At 46.6% G+C, this 20,283-nt stretch overlaps 1 protein-coding gene across 3 annotated transcripts; it reads right to left on the bottom strand.

Moving 5' to 3' along the window:
- Positions 1-331: 331 nt before the first annotated feature.
- Positions 332-19,895, bottom strand: LOC135383070 (uncharacterized). 3 transcript variants are annotated; one of them, XR_010419645.1, is made up of 5 exons: positions 19,784-19,895; positions 17,299-17,423; positions 12,195-12,290; positions 1,595-1,731; positions 332-438 (listed from the first exon to the last, which is right to left on the bottom strand). XR_010419645.1 is itself a non-coding variant. In XM_064612694.1 (4 exons), exons 1-4 carry the CDS (start codon positions 19,821-19,823, stop codon positions 349-351), a joined length of 351 nt encoding a protein of 116 aa, XP_064468764.1. In that variant the 5' UTR covers positions 19,824-19,895; the 3' UTR covers positions 332-348. The 3 variants fall into 3 exon arrangements, 1 of the variants encoding a protein (XP_064468764.1); XR_010419646.1 differs by lacking the exon at positions 12,195-12,290; XM_064612694.1 differs by lacking the exon at positions 1,595-1,731.
- Between the last annotated feature and the right edge of the window lie 388 nt (positions 19,896-20,283).

Genomic DNA, 20,283 nt, shown 5'->3' on the forward strand with positions numbered 1-20,283 from the left:
TTACATAATACTGAAAGTAATCCAGCGAGTAATTAAACACTGAACTACTAATGTTATCTACCATTAGTCACTTTACAGGTCGAAGGGGACCTCGTATTCAGGTACACTATTAGGGCACTGCACAACCCATTTTGGAAGGGGGTAGTAGCCCGGTGTACTTTCGTGTGCGGGTGTTGTTGACACACACTTAAGAGGTTCAGGTCAGTCCTGAGATACACCCTAGAAGGTGTTAAATTTTCACAGCAAACACCCTTTCGGGAGAGCGAACTCTCGTCCGGGGGTGTTGTCATACGCCTATAAAGAAGTTAGTCACAAAACGTCTGCAAAATTTGACAACTGTCCACGTCTTTATTGAGAAAACCCGTTGGCCGTAAGATATTCGTAATATTGGTGTGAAGCAAGAAAACAGTGAGTCGCCGACGGCACCAGCAGCATTATCTGCAAGAAAGAGGTGGAAATCAGTAATCACGCACCGTTACACGGCTGACTATATGACGTCCTTGTGACGTGATAGTGACTGATAGGCGCTGATAGTGACTTGCAACACATCGGTGACAGCTCGGGGACAGACCCAGGATCTTTCGTGGTGAGGGTGTCCTGTCCTGGATAGCATCCTGCTTGCTAAGCTCAATTGAAGCACTATGGGCGACATAAATTAAACTAGAGATGGGACGAATCCAGCATTTTGCGAATCCGTATCCGAATCCGAATCCATGGAAGGTTTCTGCGAATCAAAGAATCTTACGAATCTCGAATCTTTCGAGTCCTTTCTTTAAAAAGAGTTTAAAAAGCCACAAAAAAAAACACTTCTACTGAAAATTGTATTGAAGCAGAATATGATACCATTTGTTTAATGGAAAAAAAATAATTCAGTTTCGTTAGAAAGTATACCCATATAGTTCTTAATTTACTTAACGTATTATTCGTCCACTACAAGAAATACGTAAATCCTCGAGTCTTAATTATATCCATGAAGTTACAGCAACAATCAAAAAAGCAAAACCATATTACTCTTAAACTTGTAATGCAACAGTTCATGCCTGAACTCTTTCAGTCGAGAGCAATGTAAACAGAGCAACAAAAAAGACACCCGTCGGTCAATGAGGCTTTCGGGGGACTCCGGAGGCGCCAATTTGAAAAAGAAACGAGTAAACATGGTCGGTGGATTCGAAAGAGATTCGATTCGCCGTTTTGTGCAATGGTATTCAGATTCCCGAATCTCGAATTCCTGCCAGAGGATTCGGGGATTCAAGGATTCGCGGATTCGGTTGACACATCCCTAAATTAAACTCACAGTCAAGGAAGGGTACCCGGACCTCCCCCCCCCCCCCCCCCTACATCCTGCGCCTGGGTGACAGGTAGATGAACAAAGGAACAGTTTCCAACTTGAACTGCGCAGACATGTCAATTAACACGTGCTGAATTATTTTGTTCACAAGACGACATTATCTTGTATCAAGAAGTATGAAGACAGGAGACCGAATCCGGACTGGCGCTCTATAGGCTGAGCATCAAATAACACCGCAGCGTGTTGCAAGTTGCAAACTTCGTGCACGTCATCTCTGCGGAGAAGCATTCGTTTTGATATACTCACACGAGTGGAGGCTGAAGGGACGAGCCGCATGGGCAAGAAGGAAAGCACCCCGTGTTTCAACCGCACGTCCCCAGATTGCATGTGGCGCTAACAGTAACATACTCCGTGTGGATGCTGGTGCCACGATTAAAAGTGTACTGAAATACAGTATACAAAGCGTACATTTACTTCCCGGAGATCTCCTGAAAGTAGTGTGTGGAATGCAGTGCCGGTATTACGTACTGTTGGGGACACGGTTGTCTAAAATCTCCAGCCCGCGGCGGAACGATCCCCTATCGGCGATGTCGCGCACGAAGGAACTATACCATTACAGTCTCCGAGGTAAGGCCACGCAGCGCCACCTGTCGGGAGAGAGTACCACCAGTGGAGTGCAGCTGTAGCTTCCACAGTTTCGCCACGAAAACCACCGCCCCCCTTGACCACGTGATCATCCGTAACGAATCACGACAAAATAGCCGGAAAACGGCGCCAAAAAGCGCGCGCTGGCTGATCGAACTGCGCATGTGCGCTGCGTGCCCTCTCCACAGCCTCTCACTCATCTTCTCTCCCCCCCCCCTGTTCCGAGCGCTTCACCAGGCCATCTGCTAATATTATCGGGAAGCAGAAAATGAAAATCCAGAAGACGAAGGAATTCACATGTACAAATTTATTGACACGGTAAACATATACACAAGACACAACATTTGAATGCAAGTAAATCTACACGATTATTACAAAATACTGCATAATAAATAGAGAATAGATAGTGCCGAGCAACAGAAAGCGTGACTATCATATTATACAATCCTTAAGGGAACCTATTCGGTTTGGAGAAAGTAGATATTATTATACCTATATATAGCACGTGATGAGTCGCAGAAGCCATCCGCTTCATCCCAGCACAACTGTCGAATTTTCTGGTGACAGGGGCCACATGCTCGCGGATCGCAGGGCCACGAACAGCTGTCGGTGTCTGAATGAAAAAAACAACAACAAGGGAACCTGTTAATAATATGGTAAACCCGAACAGAGGCAACGTTAATTGGCTGAATACGCTCTGTAAGACATGGCAGCGTTACGCGCCTAATGTCAACTAATGCCAAAATTGGAGGAGCCCTGCGTACACGATGCACGCTGTTTTCCTTTTCATGCACACTAGTGTATTAAACATCAGACACATTCAAATAGCGGAACAAAACGCAACAACTAACGCCACGCAGAATCATCAACCAGATCATGACTGGTAAGATAACCGGCAGAAAGTGGTGTAATACAGGACAACGCGTACCTCCATGCACGCAGTTAGGCGACAGTATTAAAAGTCTGATCACTGACATGCGTCATACGTTTGTCTGCTTACCTTTCATTCAGGCGTTCGTCCATGGCTCGAAGATCTTCGAAATCCACGAAACGAAATCACCGCCTGCTCACATACGTAGACGCGAGCTACACAACGGTCAGACGGGTCGGCGCCTCGGAGAAACGAACGCCATCCGCCGGAAGCTGCCGTTTACGCAATGGTCCAGGGAAAATGGCGGGCGCCCAAACCACGTGATCTCGAAGAGCCACTCACAGCGTCCTCGAGCTACTGCGCGGGAAAAAAGCTCAGGCCCAGTGCGCATGCGCAGACCGACCTCCTTTCCCAACCTCCTTCCCCTTCTCTGCTCGGGTTTTTCGTCTCTCCTCTAGTCCCCCTTGCCCCCCAGACTCGTCCGTTTGTCTTCGGCGCTTGCTGTCTTGCTGTAGAGCAACGATCATGCTGTCCCGAAGCAGACAATCAAAAAGCGATGGTGAATGACAAATCAACTTTATTTGTCCTCGGGAACTGCCGCGAAAAAGGTACAGTACATATCTTTTTACGTCTTGTAACAGGCTTCACTGGAGCTTTAGGTGCTTCGACATCCAAGGGCCGTTCAAAAGCCAATGCTGAGCTATGTGCGTCGTTGTTGCCGATGGCTGCGGGATAACTAAAACAAAAAAAAAATATATTGATGATCCGTAACTCTGCACGAAAATCACTGCTATAACATGGCAATCTATCTTGATTTCGTATTTGAACACCGAGGCATTTGTCACGAATGTTCGTAGATCACAGTAAATGAACGGCTGCGACGCGCATGAGGGGCAACTCGCATAACCACACATAATTTGATTAACGGCATATCAGAAACGTACAAGTTACGGCAATGCACTGCACAATGAAACGCCGCTAACATACCGAGTGACTCGTAAATGTTGTACGTAATACACTTAACGTGTGTGGGAACTTAGGTTTCCACAACTCTATATCACAACTTTTGTATAACACAACTTTTATATAAAACTTGGGTTGCAATTCCACACGTGATAAACCCGCATTACTTCCTTCAGTCACAAAAAACTAATCAAACTTGTCTTACCGTTCACCTGCAGTACGTCGGAAAAAGTGCAGACTTCCTCTCTGACGATTTCTGCGTCCTATGGAAGTGCAGGGGTTCCATGTCATGTTCGTCTTCCCGCTGTTGTGATGGATGATGGAGGTGGATGTGCCATTCCGTTCTCACATTAGCAGTTCGCCACAACAATCTAAATCTAAAGCATTCAAAACCCTCAAACTACCCCGTAGCGTTTGCGTGCACAACGTGTGCAGTCCAAGAGAACACGCGTGGCCGGACAGACGCCGATGTCCTTCTTTCTCCTCCGTTCGACTGCTTCCGTTGAGGCGGTTCGCGCGTTCGGATGCTCGCTCCTCAGTCAAATGACTCTCGCCCAATCAGCGCGAAGGAAACTGACGCCAGTTTTTTAGACCAATGACCATCCAAATATTTATACATATAATGCGCAGCCAATGAGAGATCTTCCGAGCTGGCACGCCGGTGGCGACAATATTTTCGAGGCGGTGCGTTTCGCTTTAGAGCCGGCGGCTGCGAACGCGGGCGAATCCACCGGTTAAATGAGCCTCAGCCAATCATGATCGAGAAAGGTCACGTGGGGGACCGGACCCAATGGAAAGTAAATAGCCGGAATTTGGCGGGAAATGCCAGCGCCGACACTACTTTCGCGGCGGCGAAACCGGCTTACTGTGCCTCCTCTGGTACCACCGCATTCTCAGCGTCGTCTGCTAGGAGAGCAGTCCAGCGCGGCCTCCCCTCGGGGAGGGTATTGGTATAGTTCCTTCGGGCGCGACATCGCCGATAGGGGATCGTTCCGCCGCGGGCTGGAGATTTTAGACAACCGTGTCCCCAACAGCACACAACAGCGCCGGTATAAAGGCGCCGATTCGGAGCAGCGGCCATGCTGCGTCCTTAAGCTTGCAATGGAGAAGAAGGTATTTCGATAATAATTCGCGTGATAACTTAACGTGCATCGCGATTCCGCTGTGATCGTGAGCGGAGCCACAGAGGTCAGACTCTGGATTCATTTCGCTCACCCGAAAAGTCAGCACACGGCCACCACCGCCTACACAGAGAAATCCTGCGCATTCCCTCCTTTCCCTCCTTCGCTACGTGTGACACACATATATATATACAGTGAACCCTCGTTATTATGACCATGGTCGTCCCCAGAAATTTCGGTCATAATGCGGAATTGTCACATTAACGGGGGGGGGGGGGGACTTGCAGAGGTTTCACAGGATTGTTCCTCAAGAGTATGGTCGTAAAGCGCGTATGTCAGATTATCGGGGGTCATATTAACGAGGGTTCACTGTATGTAGTCAGAATTCGCCCGCTGCTGCGATCCACCGTTCTGCGAATTCAAGAATCCGCAAATGATTGTACCAGCTCCCGTGGCACGGTGCTTAGGGTGATCGCTTTCCACGCCGAGACTGGGAGGTGACACGGGGTTCGAATCCTGTCACCGGCTCCGCTGTCCGAGCTTTTCCCTGGGTTTATCGGAAGACTTTCCAGCCGAATGCCGGCACAGTCCCCCTGAAGTCGGCCCAGGACGCATACTAATCCCCCTCCCCTCCTGTCCCCCACTCCTTCCTGCTGTCCTCTTTCCATCTCTCCACATCTGTACGCCACTCATAGCCACCGCCGCTTCGCGGCGCTAACACCGAATCTAAAAAAAAATAAAGATTGCAGCTCACTCGGGGACGTCGAATCACAACTCGCAGACGATGCTGGTTCTCCTCCATGGTCACGACCTCTGAAAGCCCGTTCGTAATTGGCTACGACCGTTGAAACAACGATCCTGATTGTCTGACTCATAATTCTTACGTCAAGTCGACGAGCGCGCAGTCTTTCTATAGCTAGGTGGTGTTGACACGGCACACCGTATCTATATCGTCCATCGCGGAAGACTGCGTGTCTCGGCAACATGGCCTCCAAGTTGGTAAGGTCCGGAACCAAAACCCACAACCTTGCGATAGGCAAGGGTATGTGTCCACAGAGGCGGACACTGGGTGAAATGGAAGCCGCATTAGTTTCGAACGGTACACATACGTTACGTATCACACTGCGTATTCCACCCTATGCATTACACTGTTGATTCGGGCCACTTTCATGGAAACGTCCTGGTCTTGGTTGTATGCAAGGTGAACGGCTGAGCAGTCCGTTTACACCTGCAATCAGTGGCGGATCCAGGGGGGGGGGCGATCGCCCCCCCCAAAACGTCAGTTAATACATTGAATTTCCCTCTTCCCCTCCCCCACTACGCGCCCTGACAAAGGAACCGCCCCCCCCCCCCCCCATACCGAGGGTCTGGATCCGCTCCTGCCTACAATTCACACGAGCAGTGGACTGCTTACAGGGTGTTTCACCAAGTGTGTGAAAATTTAAAAAAATACGAGTATTCTTGCGTAGCCAATATAATGCTGACGCATTAAAAAACGGCATTTTCGAAAAGCGCGACAGTAATGAGCACAGGGGTGGCATTCAATGTATTGCTCCGTAGACGGAAGCGTGCTGGGCGAACGCAATGCATCCTGGACAGGTCCTGGTCGCACGTCAAAGCAAACGTCAAGGCATATGTGACCTTAAAGATGGCGGCGCCCGTGATCGGCGGCCAAACCGTTTGTAAACAATGCGGTTGTTGTTTCTGCGCAACGTTTTGGATGTCTTTCGATCACAGTAATTATTTTTATATAATAATCTCGCAGTAAAACGTGCAGTTTTGCACAGAACGCCTCGTACTGTTGACGACTTCCGAAGCTGTTATGACGACCGCGCGTTAAGACTCACTGAGCCGATGCGATATACTTAAACTAAGGAGAAATGGGCTACCATGTTGCGGAAGAAACACCGCATAGTTTACGCTGGTAAAATACGGTAAAATCTCGTGGCGTTACGACGACGGAAATATGTCGGTAATCGGCATAACGACATGTAAACGAAGTCACATGACCTCAAAATGAAGATTTCTATGACGTGCGACCAGGACAAGACGGCAGTTTTGCTAAAAACACCCGCTTGACGGTAGTTACAACAATGGCGGGTTTGTGTCACCCCTTGTGGCAGTGAGCACGCCCCTGACCCGTGCTGAACGTCGCTGCCGATGACGCCGCCGACTGAAACAGCGTCGGCGCGCCCCTCTAGCGGAGAGGAAAGAATCCGTTGCTCTGCGCATGCGCTCTGGTTGCCGTCTCGCATTGTCTCCAAAAGAAAAACAGACAAGCCATGTTGCTTGCTGAGTTGTGCCGTTCCGCGTTGTTGGGTTGAGCCGTGTTTTCGTGTGTGTGCTCCCCATAGTCAAGGAATATGGTCCTTACAAGCTAATCCTTTCATTGTGTCTTTTTGTATACAAGGTAAATTTAGCAAAGGTGCACATTTTGATCGCGTCGTAAAAATACATTTCTGGCGCTTCAAACTTTGCAGGCTGATGGTGATTCGCCTGTATCCATATTTTCTTTATTTTCAAATGCAACAACACCAGCAACGTTATGGACCGGATTTACAGTTAGCACACGTTGGCTCTAGAGTTCGGAAACTCTCGGAAGTTCGGGAAAACCGAAATTTTGCACATCCAGATTCCAATTTCACAAATGTGCTTTGTTGCCTGTTACTTCCTTCGCATGCAAGGTGTGCACACCTTATTGAGTAATGCGTTTACAAGGATGGACCGTTTATTGGGATACCGAGACATATTAGATGGGAGATTTCTGCTGGCTGAGATCAAAGAAAGTATTGAAGCCGAGATATTTTTGCAGCTGCACCACTCAAGTGGGCTGTCACTTCTGTAACTTATTCCGTTGTTGTACTGCAAATGCAGGTGTCAAACAAAGAAATGACAGACACTAAGCTTAACTGAATTCACTTTATGGGTTTTAGGTGGGTTCTCCTTGCAGTGCTGTCTCCGTGTAAAAGTGTGCGACGGCATGAAAAGGGACGTCTTTTATAGCTGTGGTGTTAGGTCTCGGAGTGCCAGGCACAAATGGTCGGCACCATTCCACTCTTCACTTATTGGGCCCCCGCAAGAACGGTTCATTGCAATTGTTGTAAATACATTTCGTCTATCTTTTTTATCCTTCGTTTGACCCTAACTCTCTCCGTTGCTCGAGAGCTTCTGCCAGAACCAGTTTGTTAGCAAATGCACGAGCAGGGAGCACTTCAACAGGTACGTTCCACAACTAACCCTCGAGTAGGAGTTTGTCACGTGACAGAGTTGTACCATGTGACCATGGGAGTAGGGCAACCCCCGGGTAGGTTGTGGAACGGGTGCGAGTACGATTCTCAACATGGCGACAGCAGACGACAGTGACATTTGGGCCTCGGGACATCAGAAGCGCTGGCAGCTGCTTCGCTTTAGTGTGACGTTGTTGACTTGGTATGGGGACATATGGGGGGTCCGTAAAGCATTCACGCCACGAATTAGGGGTATTCGGGCGGAATTCAGGCACCCCTAATTCAGGGGAATTAGGGGCGTTTCGTGACATTCTACAATAAAACAGCTTCTGCGAAACAATTTGCACAAATTTCTTTTACAAATCCTCCTGTTTCCATTATGGTTTAGTTACGGGGCTACGTATGTGACCTATAAAGTATCATGGGCGTTATTACCAGCTTATGACGTGTCTGACAGGCAAATCACAGGGACGGTGGCCCATTGTGCGCTTGTACTTGACTGGCAGAGTAAAATGAGAAGACAGAGAAAAAGTTAACGGAACAGGTTCCTTGCGGTAAAAAGTGCCAAAAGAGACGACACAATATTAGAGCATTACTCTTTCAACAATTTGGTGGACTATCAAAACCATATTCATTTCTGCAGCAGGAATTCCCTTTCCCTCTCCGATAGTGTGATTATCTCTGCGCTAACACACGTGTCACCACCTTTACCAATCAGCAGGGCTTCCAAAATCCCTCTCTCTCTCTATTTGCTTTTGCTCTGCTTTTGTACCGCCCCTTTACTGTTGCTTTGCTCTACATTGCATCGCACCCACAATCTGTGTCCTTGTCTGCGTTCGTCCCTTTTAGCTCTTTATCGTCAAGGAAATGTACCAACAAGCCCAAATGGATGTTTTAGCTTAACAGGTTCTTCTACAAGTTTTGACCTACGGGATATTTTTAGGGAGCCCGGAAACAGATAAGGAATCACAAGTGATAAATTTCCTACGTTAGATCCACTTGCGCATATTGTGCTCTTGACCTTTTTGTCTCGCATAACTGTATCATCAAACCCTTACGAAGTATGCACGACCTACCCTTGAGATTGTACAGTAGAATCGAAGTATGTAGGTACATAAGACTCTGCTTCACACTGCGCAGTGCTGATGCATTGCGAGTATCAGCTGTCCTGAGTTGCACAACTCTTGTGCTGGTGTCCCTTGTGTCATAGATTACAAGGGCACTGATCTCATCCGATATTGGGGAGAGTCCACACGAAGGAATGAAACTCAAATCGTGTCTGTGTGTTCAGTCAAATGGAGCTGGTGTGAGCAGCTGTGACAGAAAGCATTGGCATATTGTAGTTGACATTGCATTTATATCACAAGAGAATGGCTAAGCTCAATGATTCTCACTACTAAAGGGCAGTAACCAGCAGTACAGCTTGGAACTGCAGTTTGTTCCGTCCTGTGCACTTGTTTGCTTTTTCGTGTCGCTGCTGATGTGACACGAGCGTGTAGAGGAGTCCGCACTCGCTTACACTATGTTGAAGCACCAAAGAGTTCAGACGTAGTTCGTCCATGGGTACAACCACACCAACGCTGGAAAATGAAAATAAGGGGCGTATACGATAATGAGTTCATGCGCTGGGAAACTGAAACAGCTGTTTAAAAATATATCGTTAAAAATATACTGTTTCAAAATATATCCTGTAGTCTAACACGACAGCGGAGTGATAGATGTGTATTTCTACGCAGCTGATAGCAGTAAGACGTAGCTTATATTGGTGGTTTTCGCCCTTGTAAGCGCTCACCCTCTACCTAGTGGTCCGTCATGGCTGCCATATTTGTTCTGTGTATGTGCTGTTGCTGTTTTCCTTTCTAGTGTAGAAAAGCCTATGCATTATATGCATGTCCCGCGTTATTTCGCTTGACAAAGCATCGTCGGGAACTGTGGCAGTGCTGAGCGCTCGTTCGTTCAGTGCTCTGCTCGTGCTCTGAGTTCGCTTTACACGGACGCCTGCTTCGCGTACGAAGTATACTCATGGCAGGAGTCCAATTAAATTCGCCGACTTTGGGGCTATTTGTCGAAGCGGATTGTCGATTTCACTCGCGGCCATACCATGAGACAGCAGCAACCGTATGGTTGATTTTCGGGGGATTCTGAAACGATTTATTTTTAACGACATATTGTTAACCGGGCATTCCTTAGCGTTTTTATTTACACTGGGATATTTGAGCGATTATTTTTGTGCGTTGATATTTAAGCATCTATCCTGGGAGATTTATTATTAACCGTGGCTACTTACGCGTTTATTTTTGAAAGGTTATTTTTAAGAGTTTCAAACGGGATACACCCGTCTCCGAAATCCACCATTAACAATAAACATTTAAGAATAACACATTCAAGAATAATCCGCTTAAAAAATACACGGTTAAAAATATATCTCCTAAAATAAACCGCTTAGTGACTTGACTATCCCCGCTTAGAGATCACCGTTTAATAATCCACCATTAAAAATAAACTGTTTCAAAATCCCCTCACCATCTAGCACGGAGGCGGACTGGTTGCAATTTACGCTCGGGTTATATCATGTTATGTTTGGTTAGTTTAGTTTGGTTTCGGTTAGTTTGGGATAGTTTAGGCTAGTTTGGTCCTGTGAGGTTAGTTGAAGTCCGTTGCTTGCAGTTCACCTTGATTTGGACCATACCACATGATGCTAGCAACTGTAGGGTGGATTTGGGGGGATTCTGAAACGATTTATTTTAACGATATATTCTTAACCGTGGATTCCTTCGCGTTTTTTATTTACACGGGGATATTTCAGCGATTATTTTTGCGCGTTGATTTTTAAGCGTATATCCACCGGGGGTTTATTTTTAACCGTGGATACTTACGCGTTTGTTTTTGAAGGGTTATTCTTAATGGTTTCAAACGGGATACACCCCAATGAGTTAGTGTTCACGAAACATCGAACTCATGTACTGCAGAAAGTCTAATGTTTATACCTGCCATTGTGTCACAAGCATGGATGCCCTTCGATGTGTTGGGAATGGGCTCATTCTGAAAGAAAAAAGAAAAGCGCAAAAACAACAACCAAAAGCGCAAACACCAGTTTACAACTACTATTTCTTCCAAGCTACGTAATCTTTATCTCGTGAACGTAAGCGGCAATGAAATTACATACTGATGTACAGTAATCTAACCTCCATCTCTCCTCCACTAGGAGCGACCAAAAACGTCGACTTTTAACGTTTCTCCTTCGCTTTTTCTTTTCTTCTTTGTCGGTGGCACGCTCACTCTTGCTTCGAAGATGTCACGACGTCCTACTACGAGGTATCTTTTGAGAAGTGGCATCGAACACACGCTAAACACTGCTTCCAGTTTTATCTCATGCAGTCGATAGCACGCACTCGCAACTTGCCAGTTTCGCTCCGTACATGGTGGTCTTCGTGATGGCAAAATGAAATGCCTGGATTCCTGGAATTCTGGACTGATGTATCCTTGCACTTAGACAAACTGCAGAGATCCTCATACGGCATCCCGGTTGACAGAAAAAAAAAATGCCGCATGCAGCAATCGCGGGCCATTTTGCGTGCTTCGGAAAGCAGCCCAGAAGCAGACGGAAACATTAGCCATATGTCGTCTGCCCGTGGTGGTGGTGGTGGTGGTGGTGATAGGGCTTGCCGTTGTCGGCCTCACGTATGTGGGCAACGTCACGACTCACGCCCTGGGGGAATGTGCGTCCTGGGCCGACTTCTAAGGGAACTGTGCCGACATATGTCTGAAAGCGTACACCATGCGGGACCTCTCAACCAACACATCAGCGGGCATTCTCAAGAACGTAACTGGCAGCTGTCGAGCTGCTGCTGAGAGCAGATTTTTCTGTTTGAACTGCGCTGCGGATAATGGAAAAATTAATTTTCTCGATAACAGTGCCGATTTGCTGCCGGAATAATTTGCTAGCATACATTTCGAGCTGTGGGCAATCGAGCGACATTTCCCAATGCGAGTTGCTGCAAGCTAATATCCCTTTAAGGTGTGTTCCGTATACATGAAAAGATATACAAAAAGTATGTGATATAAACAGCCATTCTTACGGGACACCAAGTTCCATCCGGCCTGTTTCGCCACTGTACTACTTCACCTCGTGGGACATAGGGTTTATAGCAGAGGTACTTGCATTCATTAGGCTCCTATAAAAAAATCCTGGATGAGACTCATATGAGTTTCATCCTATGAGTCCAGCCATGTCATGAGCCACTACATCATTACGGGTCCCATAAAGACTTCAGAGACTTATATGGATCCTATATTCATATATATATATATATATATATATATATATATATACACACACATGGTGTCCGAGCTAAATGCATATTTTTTTAAAATATACGTATCATTTTTTTTCGAGTTGAAATCAATTGCAATATAGCATATGCTGAAGGAGGTAATTAGCAGACTCCTAAGGCAATGACTTAATTAACTTTCAATAAATAACTTTTTAATTATAAAATCTACGAAGTTGTTCCAGTGAGAACATGTGATCTCTTGGTCAACTGACACCGGAGCCGTTTTCAGAACAAAAATGCGTTCCATAGATCGTCCGCAAAACAATTCGTGAAGCAACACCATTTTTTACTTTATTTTGTACATTCCGCATCTCTAGAGACGCGTCTTTCCTTCACCCACAATATGAGAGGATGAAAGAGCACACTATCGCTTCTTGCGTCCTGTCACAAGATTAAAAGAAAACAGCCCAAGCAGCGCAATGTACTGAAAGTCGCGTGCAACAGGGGTGGACGGTATGTGTCTTATGAGTGTTCTTTGGTTTCAAGAGTTTGTTCAAGGCCTTCCACCTACCCGCCCACCCTTATTGCACTCAACTTTCAGTACATTGTGCTGCTTGAGAGAAAATGCAACCAAAGATAAGGGCAGTTCCCATAGAGTCACCCGATACATATGTTTTTTGTTTTGCTTCCACAAGGTAAAGATCACCTTCGACGCATCAGGCGGCACTGTGCTCCTTCACCCTCTCACATTGGGGGTGAAGGAAAGACGCGTCTCTGGCGATGCCCAATGAACAAAATAAAGAAAGATGGTGTTCCTTCCAGGGATCGGAACCGGAACTGAACCCGAACAGAAAACCGGAAAAACACGTTATTTTCTGACGAACCCGAACTGAACCGAGCCGACCCGGAAAATTTTTTTGCTTGTCCTAAACCGAACCGAAACTGAACCAAAAAAAATTCGTACGGTTACCGGTTCGGGAATTGGTTCAGAGGTGAATTAATTGTACTACTGACCGACCTTTTTTTGGCTCACCTAAAACGGTTATCTCACACCTTTCTATTACAAGTACAATCGTGTACGGTGAGCGTGAGCTCGCTTTCATGTAGCAAAATTACTGTCCGTGGACCGGTTAAACCGGGACTGAAAAAAGTAACGGTTCCAATCGCTGTAAGTGCCCCGACCGCTGACCGTTATATTTTTATTTTATTTTTTTATTTCTCTATGTGTGTGTGGGGGGGGGGAGGGGGTCTCCCTGACCCGAACCCGAACGGAACCTGTTCAAGCTGATAATTCCGGTTCAGCGGAGCTAAACCCGAACCGAACCAATATGCCTGAACCCGAACCCGAACCGGTCCGAAAAAAATACCGGTTCCGATCCCTAGTTCCTTCACGAATTTTTTACGGACGACCTATCGAACGGATTTTTGTTGAAAACGGCTCCTGTATCAGGTGACCGAAGAGATAAGATGTTCTTATTGGAACAATTTCGTAGCTTTCATAATTAAAAAGTTAATTATTGATTGTTAATTAAGTCATTGCCTTAGGTGTCTACTAATGCCCTCCTAGGGAGTGCCCTTCAGCATATTCTATATTGCAATTGATTTAATCTCGGAAAAGTGGCATATATATTTTTAAAAACTATGTTAGCATTTAGCTGGGACACCCTGTATATACAGGGTGTTTCCTTTTATCTACAACAAATTTTCATAAAAACGGGAGTTGCCTTAGGGCGGTTTTGCTTTTGTCATTGGGTTACTCGACGGGGCTGCTACCAGGAAGCTAATCTTTTGCTCAATTAGGGGACTAATTGACAGTTAATTAACACACTAATTAATTACTTCGACAAACGTGGCTACCCACGCAGGTTTATTGAGAACACTCGCAAACGCATGCAAGCATCTGGACCGCAGGACGGGAACCGCACCCGTCAGACACGCGTTGTCATCCCCTATGTCAAAGGAGTTTCTGAATGTATCCGCCAGGCTTTGCTTCCGTTAGATATCAGGACTACTTTTAAAACGCATGTTAAACTCCGAAGCCTCATATCGAAACCAAAGGACCCCATCCCCCCGGAAGACCAGTCTGGAGTAGTCTACAAACTACAATGCCAAGACCGTGACACGTGCTACATTACCTTGCTTAATCACGACTATAAGCTTTTCGCCTGTGTCATTGGAGTCCGCATACGGGATTGCCTCACTACGCTGGTGCACCCCGGCTGGTGTTGTGCAGTACCTGACCGAAATATGTATTCAACGCTTCAGGGCATCACTCACCTTGCTCGCCCGCCCGTTGAAATAAATTGTTGTCAACCCTGTTCCACTCGTCTGGACTCGTCGTCTCACTCAAAAGCGAACCCCATTTTGTGCGACCACCTCTCCGGAGACCGCGGTCGTCACAAAGCTCTTGCTTGGTCGGTAGGGAGACACGCCAAGACGTCCGGAACACGCGCGCTTCCGATTTTCTCGTTTGACCCATGGATGACGCCCCGAGGGACCAAGGGACCACTGCTGGGAAATTGCATGGGGAGTTCTGCATACACGTGATCGACTTCATGTCTGGGATACCTGGGCCTACCATGTGCAACATGTGTCACTATCCCGAGACAGCTCGCCATATTTTTGGACCGTGCCGTGTGACACGATTGTTCTGACTGCACCTCAGTCTAGACATTCCTGTGGTATCCCCTTTTTGACGGTGACTACAAAATAGTTAACACACCACGTGATCGCACTAGCCCACGAGCGGCTACTGTTAGGCCAACATCATTTATGGCGGGCTAGATGTTACGCGATATTTCCCGGCCGTTGCATGCTCTCTTTTTTAAATGTTGTAGTGGCCTAGGTGAACGGGAGTTTAGTTCTTCGTGGCTTGATTATGGTGTCGTCCATGTCAGTAATGGCATAGTGACACTTTTAAGCGACCTATGTGAGTCATGACGTTCGGCATTAACACGCCTTTGTAGCCAGGTGGTGTCGCTCTGTTGCGTTTAATGTGAACTTGTTGTGTGAAGCAAACTTTCTGTGAACAGCTGTCCAGCACTGGAATGGCGACGTTTGAGCACTTACAAACATACTCTTTCTCTTTTTTTTTCTCTCTCTTTAATGGCTGTAACCATCTCGACATTGATATTTCCATGTATCTTCATCAACGCAAATGTTTTTCCCATCGTCTACTTTGTAATCGATTATGACTGATTATTTCCCGATTGTTATTTTGTTTAATCCTGAATTGATTTACAGCTGCTATTTCAGCTGGTTGTTCCTTCTCCTTTTCCTATGAATTCAATTGTATATTATATATTTATAGTGCACTGCCCAGTATGCTGTTGTCACCCGTTGGTAGGCAGGATACAAATCAATCCAAACAATACGATACAGGCAGCGTGCGCTATTGTTTGGAGGGGGCGACGACAGCGCCCCGAGCCACCCAAGCGGCGAGGAGGTGCGAAACCGTACTGGAAGCGAATCCGCCCTCACCTTCCTGCCGTACGCAAGTACTGTTCTTTCTTTTTTTTCTTTTTTTTTCTTTTTCTTCTTCTTTTATCTTTTTTCTTTTTTAATGACCAGTACGTTTCGGGACCCCGGATCCACGAGGCTCATATTGCTGCGTCGTTTGGCAGCTCCTTGACAGAACTTTTCTCGTTTCCCTACCCGGCTGTGCAAGCGCGGCCGCAGGCAAGGCTGGATGCAAGTCATTCGGCGCGACAACGAGGTATGATGAGGTATGATATATCCCGCAAATTCTACTCACGTGATACCCGCGTCCTGATGGGAAAAAAATCCTTCTCGTGAAAGGGAGCGCATAGGAGAACGAGAGGACGTCGTGACGTAGTCTACTCCCCTCACGTGACCATTGTGACGTACGGCGACACGGCACAAACGTGCTCTCTCCTCTTACATATCAGCCCCCCACGTATACCTCCCACCGCTTGGACCACTTTTGAAAAAAGTAAAATCCAATCACGCCAGTACTAATTCTTCCTTCCACTCTTTTTTTTTTTTTTCATTCGCACCGCACGTGATTGGAACAGGTTACCGTGTGACATTGCTCCCGTATACGGTGTCTGCCCTCTCTTAGGGATTCTATTACAGAGTTATTTGCTACATAAGGACTGCGGAAACCATTTTCGCCCTCCTGTTGTTCGCTCTCCTGTTGTCCCGTTATTATGTGCTATGTTGTCCGTTAATTGTTGCTACTGTTATTTATTTTGGGGCATCGGCCTGTGGCTCCTTTCCTATGTTTTATAACTTTCCCACCAGTGTGCACTTATATGCGCGCTTACTGTCTGTGACCCTTCCCTGTGTGTTACATTCTGCATTTTTGAGTGCCCAGTGCGCCTTTTGTAACTATTTGTATGATCCATTTATGTATCGAGCCCTTCCCCTCATTTGTGCCCTTGTGGCCCCGGGGGTATTGCAAATAAATAAGCAAATAAATAAATGGGCGCTTGAGCTGACAAGAAAAAAAAAAGAAAGAAACAAGGCTCGGAGCATTCTCACTATCAAGTAAGGATCGTGCACGCCGTCGTCGGCTGCTTGCTCCGACCCTTTCTTTCATTTCTATTTCCTTTTTTTTAATTCAATTGGCCAGCGCACCGTAATGCACCATAAAACGCACCGTATAGTGTGAAAACATTTCGCGTCGTCACCCCAGGTGGACAGCTTGAGAGAAGGTGCACGATTCTACGAGCGATGTTAAAACGTCACCTCACAGCCCCTTTAAATGACGCTGCACACGAAAGCTCGTTACGTTACGGCACAGTAAACGCTACATATCAGCGGGAAACAACGCAGTACAGAGAAGGACTCAGTTCCTACAAGAAACCCCAACATGCCCAATATTGAATTCAAAACTATACTAGAGGGAAAATATTCACGTCGGGTGTTCATTCGGAAAGCCACTCACATATGTGACTATACAGCCGTCGTGATCTGTTTTATGGCCCTTCCCCGGAAGCTGGTAGTGGTGGCCCTCGATATCCGTGCATTTTCCGTAAGGAGCTGGGTTAGCAGAGACGTGAAAGATGAATGCTGCAAAGAACAAATCGGAATGGTACACAATTTTCTCATTCGCGAATTGCTCGTGGCGCGTCTGAGAACCTCACTCTTTACTTTAAAGAATTCGTTACGTCGCCAGACAACATGTGATCGTAAACAACGCCACAGCGGTCGGTCTGTGAACTAATTTTACGATTCACTTCCTCGACGTGAGGGTTCTCGAACGCGCACCGAGATCTCGGCACACGCCATTTACCGTGTATTCACCAGTGATGGCCAGTAGTTAACTACATGTAGTTAAACTACTAGTTAAACTACCTGATCGTAGTTAAAAAGTAGTTATCAACTACTTTTGTTATCAACTAGTAGTTATCAACTATAGTTATCAACTACTACTAAGAAATGTAGTGGCAACTACTAGTTAAACTACTATTTCGAGTAGTTAACTACAGTAGTTAGGTTACTGCAGGCGCCAACTACTTCCGATTTTGCCGTAAGCTTTACGGCACGATTGTGCTTCCGACTAGAGCCCTGCACCATCCGCGGATGGAAGCGGATATCCGCGGATATCCGCAAGATACTTGCGGATTCGGATGAAAATTTAGCACTTTCTGCGGTGTGCGGATCGGATGCGGATGGCGCAAGGTCGGATGCGGTTCGGATGCGGATACGAAGGCAGCGGATCGGTAGCGATCGGATGCGGATATACCGCGTGCTGTCATTTTTCCACCAGCAATTTATTTGTATTGCTCGCCGACAGCCGACAGCGAGCGCATGCTCGGGTTCACCTTTGAACATGCACGGCGGCAAGATGGGAGAGGAGGCATTCTGGCGTCTCGAACCGCGCGAGCACCGACGAGGTAGCGTTCCACGCGTTCCAGAAGTCTCTCCATATCGCGTTTGTTGAAAGGTTTACCTTTGCTTGTCGTCATGACTGAGTCCTTCCGTGACAGCATGGAGGCATCCGAAATTATACCAACATGCTTCCGGCGGTCTTTACGCGTCTTTCGAAACGTGCGGATTTTGCGGATCGGATGCGGATGGTGCTTTTTGCTCAGCGGATCGGATGCGGATGTAAACTGTTGTGTATGGTGCGGATGCGGATCGGATGCGGATAACGTGTGCGCGGATGCGGGTCAGATGCGGATGCCAAAAAAATCATCCGCGCAGGTCTCTACTTCCGACTTTTACCTTGAGCTACGTGTTTGATGAGAACGGAGGTGCAGAGCAATTGTGCCGTGCATGTGTACTAAATCTTTTTTCACTTTTATCACTGCTTGTGATTCACATTTTGGTGTCCAAGAACATTATAGAATGGGTTGGTGTTGATGGACAACGTTAAGTAGTTATAGATGTAGTTAAAATACATTGCAGTAGTTAAAGAAGTAGTTTTAACTACCTCCCCTGAAAAGTAGTTGAACTACTAGTTAAACTACTCCATCACGAAGTAGTTAGTAGTTATAGTTACTACTGTAGAAGTAGTTAATGGCCATCACTGGTATTCACACGAGCGACATTCCCCCGGAAGCGGAAGATGCGTAAACCGTCGTGGCTTTCTGCTGTCACGTGAGCGCGAACGCTCAACGTCGTTTCTTCACGTGAACTGCTAACTGTGGGAAATATCCTGTAACACAACCACAAGATATTCCGTAGCAGACGACAGGAAAACACGCTGACGGTGTCGTCTGCTAAGCGTCGTCTGCTAAATGCGCAGTACGCCACTTCCGATATTCCGCACCGTGTCAATGCTCAACATAATACAGGACGGAACTTCTGCTCTGTGAGCAGTGTTTTCGCTTTTTCTTCCACTAGAATATTCCGTGAGGATGTCGCTCGTGTGAATACGCGGTTAAAGAAGGAATTCCTCGAACCGGACACGGGCCGGGACGCCGAGAAATTCTTCGAGCCAGTTACCGGCCATGTATGGAAGCAAAAGAAGGACTCAGGGCGGGCTTGGACTTAACAATGCGGCCTGTGCAATGCTCTATGTTTCAGCAACTAGCCACGTCGACGTCCACGATCGAAGCGGCGACCTAGGTAAAGGTATATGCTATCGACACTTCACCTGCATCTTGACAAGGGATGAGATTGGCCAGCCAAAGCCGGCACAGTGGTAAGCCAACGGGCTTGCTACTCGTGCGAGGCCGATTGATGAGCTGATAATTTTGACGGAAGCGTAATTTTAACGCAGGATACACAGCAGGCAGTGAAGCATGGCAAGTTTGACCTGAAAACGTCTGTAAGTTCGATTCGGCAGCCAAGTCAAGGTTTACAATAGTCGCGTTTACATGAACTCGTCAGAGCGGATCGAGTTGACTGTCGGGTCGAGTTGCACTTGACCCGACGCTCAAATGAAATTTAACCTATAATAGAACATAAATTACGATACGTACATAGAGACAGATAAAGGACAACTGAGCAGCTTCTCTTCATCTTTGGGCAGGGAATAGACGAGCTGAACGACTTTACGTCTGCGCCACAAGGAAGAATAACATCTGGACAGTATACAAGTGCGAGTTTCATTTAAATAGAGCAAATCGCGTCATCACGCGATATTTACAAGGGAAAAGGATTCGAATTCAGGGCCGTTTCAATAATGTGTTGTCAAACATTTGCACTAGGTCATTTTTTTTTCTTTTTCGTGCTTAGTAATATATCGGTGGTACTTTCACTGCGTCTTTTTTTTTCTTTTTTTCATGTAAACAGTCGATATAGAAATTACAATCTGGAATACAATTGTGTCTCTACGCAGCAAGGGGATGGCAACAGCTGTGCAGCTATGAGAGAGCGCAACACTCTAACGCAGTTTGTGACTTTGTCTCTTTTTGTGTTTAGCATTGCGTCAGACTTTTTAGAATTAGCGGCTGCAGATATCAACTTTCTATAATTGTTC

Source organism: Ornithodoros turicata, chromosome 2 (assembly GCF_037126465.1).
Source record: "Ornithodoros turicata isolate Travis chromosome 2, ASM3712646v1, whole genome shotgun sequence".
NCBI lineage: Eukaryota > Metazoa > Arthropoda > Arachnida > Ixodida > Argasidae > Ornithodoros > Ornithodoros turicata.